Source organism: Protopterus annectens, chromosome 1.part0 (assembly GCF_019279795.1).
Source record: "Protopterus annectens isolate FY-2018-M chromosome 1.part0, PAN1.0, whole genome shotgun sequence".
In the NCBI taxonomy this organism is placed as follows: Eukaryota; Metazoa; Chordata; order Ceratodontiformes; family Protopteridae; genus Protopterus; species Protopterus annectens.
Genome location: NC_056725.1, coordinates 124918544 through 124930836, shown reverse-complemented (window position 1 = coordinate 124930836; position 12293 = coordinate 124918544). Strand labels below are relative to the sequence as shown.

The 12293-nt window shown below is 39.6% G+C and overlaps 1 protein-coding gene across 1 annotated transcript in view; it reads left to right on the top strand.

The window, feature by feature from the left end:
- Window positions 1–12293, top strand: part of SYNE1 (spectrin repeat containing nuclear envelope protein 1) — a 2173401-nt gene that overhangs the window by 218138 nt on the left and 1942970 nt on the right. Inside the window, exon 10 of the mRNA XM_044089035.1 lies at window positions 5922–6104. Coding sequence (XP_043944970.1) covers window positions 5922–6104 — 183 coding nt within the window. The remainder of the gene's footprint in view (window positions 1–5921; window positions 6105–12293) is intronic.

Genomic DNA, 12293 nt, shown 5'->3' with positions numbered 1-12293 from the left:
CTAATTCAAGCCAGTCTAGCTGGTGAAGGTTGAGACAATGGTGAGTTCTGTATGGGTTTCCAGTGGCAAATCTAGCAATACTATTATAGGAGTTGGCTAGTTTAGTAAGATTATTTTTTTTTAGATTAGGGTATAAGGGTGCAGCATAAAGAAGAGTTGAAATTAGATGGGAGTGGGCAATAGTAGTTCTGGCTGTTGGAGTTAAGAAAGGTTGCACCCTATATAGGGAGCCCAGTTTTTTATTAACAGATGTAATGGTGTTATTAATGTAATTATCAAAGGTGAGGTTATTATCAATTGTGATTCCTAATAGTTTGGTGGAAGAGTCGGGGGATATAAGGGTGCCATTATTGGATTTGATGGAGAAATCTATGGGGGAGGACTTACTGTTTGTTGTAAACATTAGTAGCTTGGTCTTTTTGGTGTTCAAAAGAAGGCACCATTTCAAGAACCATGCCTCTACTGTGTTGAAAGCTGCCTGGGTTAAAGATTGAAGTTCAGCTATAGAGTTGGCAGAGCATATGATCGTAGAAGCGTCAGCATACTGTATACAGGTGGCTTGAGGAATAGCTGTTTGAAGGTCATTGATGAATAAAGAGAAAAGAAGAGGACCAAGAATAGAGCCCTAAGGGACTCCAAGGGAGATAGGCAGGTGAGATGATAGTTGATTCTCCCAAAGAACTGCTTGCTGTCTATTACTAAGGTAAAACTTGAACCAGAGAATTGCTTTGGCATCAAGAGAGAGGGATGACAGAGTGTTTATGAGTAGGGGGTGGTTAACCATATCAAAGGCTTTAGACAGGTCGATGAAGAGTGCTGATGAGAGGGTGCTATTATTACGGTTGTTATTAATGGTGTTGGTGAAGGATAGGAGAGCTGAGGTGGTACTATGAAAAGGCCTGAAGCCATGCTGACAGTTTGCTAGAATGTTATGTTGAATTAAATAGTCCATTAGCTGATGGTGAATACATTTTTCCATAATCTTGGCTAATGGTGAAAGGAGAGCTATAGGCCTGCAGGTAAAATAGTTGTTAGAGTCACCTCCTTTGTGTAAGGGAATAATGTAGGAGATTTTCCAGAGATCTGGAATGGCTCCTTCAAATATGGTACGGTTTATCAGGATGGATATAGGATAGGCGACTACTTTAGCTGCTTGCTGTAGGTATTCAGATGGTAACTCATCGGCAGAGGGGGTACAAGGCTTAAGTTTGTGGATAAGTTTTTGGATGTAAGAGGTAGAGATGGGTTGTAGCTGGAATGTTGGCCGAGTATCAGGTGGGGAGTTAGGTAGATCTGAGTTGTCTGAGGCTAGTTGACAGGCTAGAGCTTGTATGGTGTTCTTTACATTTGCTATGGAAAAGTGTATCAGTCCACTTTAACTTCTTCCTGGCAGTTAGCAGAAGTGCAATTGTGACTTTTATTATTGTTATTCTGATCCCTGATGCCACCCCCAATCTAATGCGCATCCTCAACTCTAAGTTAAAGAAAAAAAACAAATAAACGAATGAATGAATGAATGAATAAATGAATGAATGAATAAATAAATAAATGCATAAACAAACTCTGCTTGCCTGTTAGGATGTAGTGCATTGCTTGCTAGATTTGTACCAAGCAGATGCTTGCACAAACAAGCTGGAGTGCCTTCTGTGCGGAGTCTGCATGTCCTCCCTGTGGTCGCGTGGGTTTCCTCCAGGTGCTCCAGTTTCCTCTCACATCCCAAAGACATGCTGCAGGTGGATTGGACACTCTAAATTGGCCCTAGGTGTGAGTGCATGTGTGTGTGTGCCTTCTAATGGAAGGTTGGGCGCCGGGCTGGTAACTTGACACTGTAAAACTCCACTGCCAATCATGAGCAGACAGGCGATCCGCTGTGGCGACCCGTAACCGGGAAAAGCCGAAAGAAGAAGAAGATGCTTGCACAAACAAGCAGCTTATTCCACATAAGCTTAAAAATCTTATTTTTTTAATTTACCAAACTGCTTACTACAATTATTCATTTGTATTAAGCAGCTTCTACAGTTTATTCTACACATAGAACACTAAAGCATTTCAGTTCTAAGAAAAAATGCCCTTCTTGCTTTTTAAACCGTAGCAGCCTGAAGCAGCTGCTACAGTTTATTCCAAACATGGAGACATGGAGCGCTGAAGTCCTTCAGTTCTGTATAAACTCTCGTCTTGCTTTTTAAACTAAAGCATGCTGAAACAGTTCCTACAGTTTATTCCCCATACTGTGTGTTACATTGCTTCTGTAAAAACAAAAGTGTAACAAATTGCTTGCTACATTGTAGCAATCTGTTGCTACAGTTTATGCCACACAGTCACACAAGGAGTGTTAAGCACTGCAGTTCTGACCACAAATGCAGGGAAATGCAGAGCGGTGATTATTGATTGGCATTTGCTATTCGCACCTCTAGCACTTTGCCCTTCTTCCCACCCTAGCTATGCTAATGGCAGTTGGTATGTTGGGTTGATTTCTAAAACAGGAAATGTCTCAGACATACTCAATGATTTCAAAACAGAGTACTGATCAAGATGCACATATGCATACCATACTTTCTTTCCAGTGACAAAGATTATTCACTGACTGACAAGGACTTCAGTTGCTTCTTTGCATAAGTTCAGGTTCATCAGCTGATAAATCTCTTTTCTATGAAAATATACTGTCATGTAAACTTTGATTGTTTTCCTACTTTTAAACTTTCTTCTGCTTATTCCGAGACCCGTATCCTTTTGTTTCTTATCATAACATCACATTTAGCTTCTTTAAGGGTTTCAGTAGTTTAAGTACTCAAGCTGGCTCTGCCATAAAATAAATGTTAGCCCATTAAAAATAATGACATCATTGCTGTGTTGTGCATGTTAATGTATGGGTCGTATCACGGTGGCGTTTTTGTTTTTCCATGACTCAGTGGTACACCATAGCACCATCATCTCCTTTGTGATTCTGGAAAATTTTACTTAACGTATGCTTTCCAGTGATATCCGCCCTGTCCATCCTCCCAACCCATGTCTGCCATCTGCCCTCCTAAACATATTTATTGCCTTTCTCCCAGTCATACTGTCTTTGCACCCAAGGGTGACAAGAACTTAAAGTTGTATACAGACACAAAAATATATGGTGATGCACATGTATAAAATGTATGACAATGTCAACAGCAATAATAAGCTCCTTGGGTTTTCTGAAGTACTCTATTTTATAGCTAGCCCCCCCCCCCACCCCCGAGTTACTACTAACACATATACTACTTCCATCCTTACTGGACATGCCTGTTGTTGTACTGTTTAATGTTGTTTTATTGTACACAACTTCACTTGTCCATGACTCCATTTTTGATGGAACATGTCTTCATTTTCCTGCTTAGATCAGCCCCTTCAAAGATGAGACTGTACCTTCTTATTTGATGATGTCCATATTTGAAGGGCATGGTGTGCTTGATTTTTTTTTTTTTAATAGTTTTAGATATTTAAAGATCTTGAACATATTTGTTCACTTTTCAGTAAAATGGGTATATCATTCAATAAACCTTCTCTCAAAGAGCTTTTATTTCAGTACCTGAACTTTCTTTCTAAGTTTGAGCCACACATTTCCCAGCAGTCTGATCTAATTTTTCAGTATGAAAGTCAGTACTCTTACTCTGGTAAGACTTGTGACCTATACATGGATAAAATGATTCCCTTACTTTTTGATGGAATTCAGTACTAGTCTGGAAGTCAGTTCAGATTTGTTAAGGACATATCCTGCCAACCTAACTTCTTTGATTTCTTTAAGAAGGGTAATGAAACAATGGATGAGGTGAAATCAGTACACACTGCATATCTTGACCTTGCAAAGGTGTTCAGTGCCCTCCCATACTCTGGTATCATGGATATACTATCACAGCTAATCCCTATGTAGCTTGTTGGATAGCAAACAGGCTCACAAATAGAACCCAACAAAATAGAGGCTGAGTAGGTTGTTCTTTCTTGTCCAAAAGACCTGCCATTTGCAGTGTACTCAGTCCTTGTGGCATTTACTTTACTGTTGAGGGTCTGTTGCTGACCATGTTTGCAGATGAATGTAAATTTGGTGCCATGATAAACTCCTAAGGAGACAATAAGATCCTCCAAAAGGGCATTTCCCAAACCAACCACTAATGTCAAAACCATGGATTAAAACTGAATGCCAAGAATGTATAATAGTATCCCATGGAAATGTCTGTGGTTTCAGATTTACTTTGACACATGATTCTGTAATCACTCAGATGAGCAAAATTTTACCCTAGGAAGAAAAAGTGATCATCATAAAGACACAGTGGCCACCCATTCATACTGTGGAAGTATTTGCACTTCAGGTACGACATCAGACATTGTTTGTGCATATACATGGGTGGACATGTGTGGGTGGTCACACTAGGCAGATTAGGTAGGAATTAAGAGTCTGATGTTTGTTTATGTTTTGAAGAATGCATGTGGGTAGACGGATGAGTGTTTCTGTAAGTATGATTGACTGCGTGGGGGCACATTTGTTGATAAACTCATGTGTGCGCAAACGTGTGTGTGTGTGTGTGTGTGTGTGTGTGTGTGTGTGTGTGTGTGTGTGTGTGTGTGTGTGTGTGTGTGTGTGTGTGTGTGTGTGTGTGTGTGTGTGTGTGTGTGTGTGTGTGTGTGTGTGTGTGTGTATGTATGTATGTGTGTGTGTGCATGTGTGTGTGTGTGTCTGTGTGTGTCTGTGTGACAGTAGGGGGGTGCCTTTGCTAACCCAATGTACTGGCTGCTAGGAAGTGCATTCACGTCTAACAGAGCTAGTGTGTGATTCAAAAACATGCTAATGAGCTGATAATGAGGTCTTTCTCATTGTGGCTATACCTTTTTATGAATTCAATTTTCACCCTGTTGCTCTATTTAAGCAACCTGAGTTGGGGAGTTAGAGCAAGTCGGGGAGTTAGAGCAAGTCATGTGCATTTTTTTGAATCATAGAGGAGTTTTTATTCATTTATTTTTTTCTTGATGTGCCTGTGCATCTGTAATCACTTTATGTTGTGTTTTGTGTCTAACTCTGTCTCTGGGATAATTTTATGTAATTCATTTGAAATCTGGAATTAAATACATTGGTGATAAGCATTACTTCAATTCTCAGTCTTTGAAGAAGATGTATTTTATATGAGCAAAAGCCTAGATATGTGTACTTGACCTTTGTCCTATGGGAATGCCACTCTGCATGTTTGTATGTTATTGTAATGTAGAAGCATTACTCCATCAAGCAAGAGTTGCCAGACAACATGAGTAGCCACCATCTCACTTTTTTAGCCTTTACTTTAAAGCATTTAAAACTAATGTTTGCAGTTTCACTATACCACTAATACATCATCTTCACATTTCTTGATTCATATCCCTGAATCACTGTGCATCGGCTAAGTACTGCCTTTGTTTACAAGGTACAGTAATGGGAAAGAGAAATATGGCTGTTAGTTTTCTAACATACGCTTCATTGATTGAATATATAATTTCATGCAGAGTAATACTTCTAGAAGTATTAGTAATATATGCTGAATTACTAGTAATTAAAGTTCATTAGGTTAAAGTGAGTGGAAGAGTGTGCATGCAACAGTGTGTGTGTGTGTGTGTGTGTGTGTGTGTGTGTGTGTGTGTGTGTGTGTGTGTGTGTATAGTATCATAATATGTCGTAGTAAATATGTAACATCGCCACAAGAGTCAGTATATGCAATTAACACATTCTGCACACATGCACATTGAGTCAGTATAATCTAAATGTGTTTCTAATATGCCTCTTGGAACTGTGTATTCTGTACATTCACTGTCACTGCCCAGTATAAACATGTGGCATAATTTTTTTTTGACTGCCTGCCAGTAATGCAGATCATTGCTAAATATAAGTGTTCCACATTGGCAGGATATGACTAAGCCCACAATTTTCTGTTTAGGAATTTCTTACTGAAACTGAGAATGGCCAAAGAAAGCTGAACACACTTGTTTTTAAAGGGGAACTTCTAACCAGTATCCTGAGCAAAGTCAAAGTTGATGTTGTCCAAGCAAAAGTAAGCACAGCTAAGGAAGACTGGAAGACCTTCCTGTCAAATCTGCACAGCAAAGAAATTGTTTTGCAGGTAAGAAGTTCTTAATAAAAAACAAACAAACAAAAATAAAACAGTGTTGAAAAAAACTGTCTCTGCATACCTAAAGAAATGTTCCTAGCTGCATTGTTTATGATTGGAGTTTTGGCATAATGCATTGGTAAAAAATGTAAATTGCCCAAGATGTAATACAATCTGTATCTTGAAGTATTTTATAACTGTAGCCTGTGATGTAAGTTCTGTGGCAGATTCTGCAAGACAAATATTTAAAGCTATTATAGTGCAGATTCTTTAGGGCGGCCACGGTGGTGCAGTGGTTAGCATTGCCGCCTCACAGCAAGAGGTTCTCCGGTTCGATCCTCGGCTGGGGTGCCTTCTGTGCAGAGTCTGCATGTCCTCCCTGTGGTCGCGTGGGTTTCCTCCGGGTGCTCCGGTTTCCTCCCACATCCCAAAGACATGCTGCAGGTGGATTGGACACTCTAAATTGGCCCTAGATGTGCGTGTGAGTGTGCCTTCTGTGGAAGGTTGGGCGCCGGGCTGGCAACTCGACACCGTAAAACTCCACTGCCATTCAATGTGCGGACAAGGTGATCCGCTGCGGCGACCCCTAACCGGGAAAAAGCCAGAAGAAGATAGTGCAGATTCTTTGTTATACTGCTATGGTTTTAAACAATGGATGTCCTTACATTCACTGCTGCAGTGTTCTTAACATATGAGGATTCCTTGCTGTGGACGCCCTACATCCGGCCAGTCTACCAAAAACTACTGTTGGTTTAAAGGTACTCCGAACATCACCCAAACACTCCTTGTGTAGTGTAGGGCATAAAGGTGACATTTAGGCCTACCGTAGTCAAAACATTTTTGCTGCCAGTCCAAACGTATCTTTTCACCATCGGTCTGTTTACCTGCATCCATTTTCTGGCAGTTTAATGCATTTTTATTCGCCAGTGACTACATATGCCTATTTGCTGACTTCTTTGCAGTTGCAGATAAGTACCCCATTGAGAGTTGTGTTTTTTCTTGTCTTGTTTTGTGCTCCTTGGGGTTAATGTCATCTAGGAAGGGTAAATGCTAATGTGGGAGATAGATTCCCCATGAAGACCGCCACAATAAGTGTCTTTTTTGTATAGGAGCTTCTCATGACCATTCTTTTTAAAGAATTCCTTCCACTATATGTAATTTTAACAAATTGCCACTAGAGGGCATGGTTATTTCCCTTTCATTTATTTTCAGATTTAACAAAGTGGCTCTATTTTTTACTATTTTATATTTAATTCCTACACAAATGTATAACAACTTTTCAATATTAATTAAACTGAATGTAAGGAAATTAATGTGTATACAACAAGAAGTTTTTAATAGAAATTTCCCTTATTTAAAATAGGTTTTAAACGTTTTAATTTAGAATTTTATTGATTGACAATTAATTAATTGATTTATTTGATCAATTAGTGTGTGTATATATATAAAGAAAGGTTGGGGTTTAGAGTGTTGATCTGATGAAGTCTGTAACAGGACGAAAACGTATTTGGAGAATTGCGTTAATGGTGGATGTGAAGTTTTTTTAATCTGTGCCAGTTTGCTTGGTGTGCGTTTTGGAACTTTATACAATAAACTTGTGTTGAGCCAACAACCTTTCCTGGATTTCTACACCTTTTTGGGCTACTACTAGGACATCCTACTTATCCAAATGGAAGATGTTTTCTATTTGGTGTCTGTCTCGCAACCTGGATCCACTTACTATGGAATTTCCTTATTTACTCTATTATTTGTGTGAGTTGCTCAATGCTGGTTTAGCCTATTCTTCTTTAAAAGGCCCACTTATCAGCTGTCGCTGCTTGTCTGCCTTTTCTTCCTCCTCTATCTTCTATATTTGAGGTGACACAATTTCTTAAAGGTGTCCTTTATATTAGACCTCCCAGGAAGCCTGTTCCTCCTCCCTGGGACCTTATATTTGTTTTGGAGAAGTTGAGTCAAGCTCCTTTTGAGCCTGCTGCTTCAGTTTCCTTGCAACATTGTTCTTGGAAGACTGTTCTTTTTTTAGCTCTTACTTCTGCCAGACGGGTGTCTGAGTTACAGGCCCTTAGGACTGCCCTCCTTTTTTGAGCTTTCATGAGGACAGTGTCCTTGTGCAGTAACCCTTCTTTTATGCCTAAGGTGGTTAATGAGCTATCACTGAATCAGTCTATTAATCTGCCTACTTTTTTCCTGTCTCTGCAAACTGGCAGTGTGATGATGCTGCATACTTTGGATGTTCATAGGCAACTCAAGGTATATTTGGATAAGACTAAGGCTATTACAAAATCTGATCTGTTGTTTGTTTCTTTTCATCCTAGATCTTTGAGACTTGCTGTATCCAAGCAAACTATTTCTTCTTGGATTTCTAAGACTATTTCTTTTTGTTACACTTTTCATGGCAAGAGCCTTCCCTCTTCAGTCACTGCTCATTCTATTAGAGCTGTGGCTTCTTCTGGAGCTTTTTTGAAGGGCTTAGATACTTTCTGTGCATACCTTTACCAAGCACTACAAGTTGGATGGTATCTCTAGAGCTAGGGCTGGTTTTGCTAGTGGTATTCTTCATGGCTTTTAGGGGACTCTTCTGCTCTTTCCCCTTCCCTAGTTTCCTCTTGAGCTTTGACCCTCTCCCATATGTTAAGAATACTGCAGCAGTGAATGTAAGGACATAGTACAGTTGTGTAAAATCTTAACATAACGGTAGATGTCCTTGCCTTCACTGCTGCAGTATTCACTCCTTCCCTGTAGTCCTTTGCCTTCCTGGATGTACAGATTACCTCTTGGCTTCCTTGGTCTGGTGTTCCTACTGGGGAAATCAGTTCTAACTATGGTAGACCTGAACATCACCTTTATGCCCTACACTACACAATGAGCATTTGGGTGATGTTCGGCATACCTTTAAAGCAGCAGGAGTCTTTGGTAGATGGACCAGACATCGGGCTTCCATGGCAGGGAATCCCCATATGTTAAGAATACTGCAGCAGTGAAGGCAAGGACATCTACCATTAAGGTAAGATTTTACACAACTGCACTTTCCCATTTGCATTCCCTTATTATGTGATTGCCTGTGTACATTTGCAAACCAACATACTTAAAAATTGTCCATCTACTAGTAACCATTCAGTACAGCTGGTTCTTTGCCAGAGACAGCAGAATAGTGCATGATTTTATATCATTAATGCTTTTTTAGGAAAGTCTGTTTTATCCCAAATAATGCTCCCCAGTAGATGTTCTTATGATATACTGTGTACGGATCAGGCTTTAACTCATGTCAACCCATTTTCCTCATTGATTCCCTTCTTCCTGAAATCCATGACTACTGTTTTTGGAAGCAGTAAGCATCCTAATTATTTACTTACATATTTGATTAGTGATTTATTGATTGAGGAATTGATTGAGTGATTGACCTATATATTCATTCATTCATTTCTGCTATTATATATGTATGTCTATTTATCTATTTGTTAATTGGCTATGTGAAGTATTCCTTCGCAGACACTTTCAAGTCATGACCTGGATTCTACTGCCAAAGATAAATGCAACAATGGTATGGACAGTTTAATGAAGCCAGTCAGCAAGCATTTTCTGAGAAGTGAGAAGAAACTGGAGTACCTAGAGAAAAAAACATGCAGGCATGGGTAGAACATATAAATTCCACACTGAATGTAATTAGAGGTCAGGATTTAATCTTGGTACATAGGAGTGTGAGGAAGAAATCTTAATACTAAGCTACAGTGCGGCATCTTTAAGAGCAGAAAAACTAAATGTGTCAGGATCAAGCCAATACCTACCTTTATTTAACCATATGTCCTTTTGCAATAGATATCTAGCTTGGTACTGTGTGATGCTGCTTTGGCTTCTGCTTCTGGGACTTAAAAAGCATGAGATGTTTCACATGATGGCTTAAATCAGTCTGTACTTACTGCCAAAATAACTCAGTGTGCAGGAAGTTAGTACTGAACTTTACTACTTACATAATGCCAGGTCACTTGTAGTTCACCAAGTCTGTACATGCTTATACCTTGTTTCATAGGTCTGCTGTTCTTGTCCATTTTTATTGACACTGAGCAGTTTTTGTGCTCTGTTTCTCTACTTAGATTGGAAATCATCAGCTCATCAGAGTGTAAATGGATAATTCCTGTAAGACTTGCAGTCCCAGCAGTATCATATATATTTTATATAGAAAACTACATTTTCCCCAGACATTGGCCATGGGGTGCCCACTTGCCTTGACAAATAAGTGAGTAGTTATTTTATTTGTTGATAGGGTAGAGCACCGATCTCCATGAAACTTTATCTGAGTCAGCCAAGGAGGACTGTCTGTTTAAGTGACATAAACAAACAACTCAGGAGCTTAATAAAATCCTGCAAAGCCAAGTTTAAGGCTAAAATAGCTATCCAAGCCAAAGACAATCACAAAGCATTTTTTATTTATGCTCATAATCTCAAAAGTATAACTCAGCGTGTACTGAGCTGATTGTGAATAATACTACCTACACAGAGGCTAAAGATATAGATAACCTACTGGCCGATAAATGTAGCTCTAACTTTACCCCCTCACACTTCTGTCTGTCCCTCAAGATATACCTGAAGCTGGCTGACCTCCAGCATTCGCAAAAGTCCAAGTCCTAAAAGTACTATCAAAAGGTAAAAACACTGCATTGATGGGTCCAGACAATATCCCTGGAATCCAGGGCCTGGATGTATCTTAATTAGCATGAATCATGATTTAGCCACACCCCTAACAACACTGATCGACCTCAGACTCCATATAGGTTTTGTACCAAGTGAATGGAGAGTAGCTATAGTCATTTCTCAGCAAAAGGGAGGGCCTTTGACAGACTCAGGCAATTAAAGATCACTAAGGCTGACCATCCTCATATGCAAAGCCATGGAAAGACATATCATAGAAGTAATCAATCAGGACATAGGGAATCTCCAAACACTATGCCCATCTTAGTTTGGATTTGTCAAAGGCAGGTCATGCTTACTCAACCCGGTAGATTTTTTTGAAAAGGTCACTAAAGCAATGGATGAAGACAAAATGGTACACACCATATACCTCAACATGGCCAGAGCTTTTGACACAATTCCCCTTTCAGGAGTATTAGAAAAGCTAAATAAACTGGGAATAAACCTCCTGTGGCACCCAATGGATTGCCAGCTAGCTCACAGATAGAACACAGACAATCAAAATGGGGGAAGTTACCTCCAAAGAGAGACCATTCATCAGTTGAATCCCCCCACGGTTCTGTGCTAGGACCTCTCCTGTTTGGCATCTACTTTTATGAAATAAAAGCCAATACCAAAGAACTCTGACTAACTTTGCAGATGACTGCAAGCTAGGAGCAGTCATTGAAAACCCAAATAAATTAGCCATCCTGCAGGAAGGTTTGTCTGAAATAAATAACTGCTGTCAAATTCATGGTCTGAAACTAAATGCTAGAAAATGCATTATTGTATTCTTTGGAAAGTCATCTACCCCAGGGAACTACCATTTTAACAATATGTCCCTAAGAGTTGACCCACTTGTTCGGGATTTGGGAACTTATATGGATGGTGACTTAACTTTTGACCAACATGTGTCTATTGCTGTATGAAAGTCCTTCTATATTGCACAACTTATAAACAAAGGGATTGTTTCTAGATTTAGGAATGTCATTGTCCCCCTTTATACTCCCTTCATTAGGCCAGTCATTGAATATAATGCCCCATTTCGCATGCATCTTCCCAGATACATGCAACAACTGAAATGTCCACAAACATACCTTACTAAAAGGATACAAGGCCTAAATAACATGTCCTACATGGACCAACTCAAAGCCATGTCACTATATTCAGTATCCTACAGACTGCTAAAAGGTGACCAGTGTCTGGTATACAAAGCATCCACTGATCCACTACTGATGGATTTACTGCACATCAGCAAATCAAATGGCATCAAAAATACCCTGTCTAGGGATCTAAACCTTTACTGCAACATCAACAGAACAGTTTGGTGGGACAGGTATATTTTGTAGGGGATACCACTGCTATGGGATACCACTGCTATGGAACAGAGTCCCTCTCCACATAAAACAAAGTTTAACCCTGTCTATTTCCAAGTGCAACTTAGATCTATGGATGAGAAACAGAAAATGTACCCCAGGACTGCTCACTGTACTATTAATGGACAGAGGCAGCTCATAAATACTTTATCCCATACAT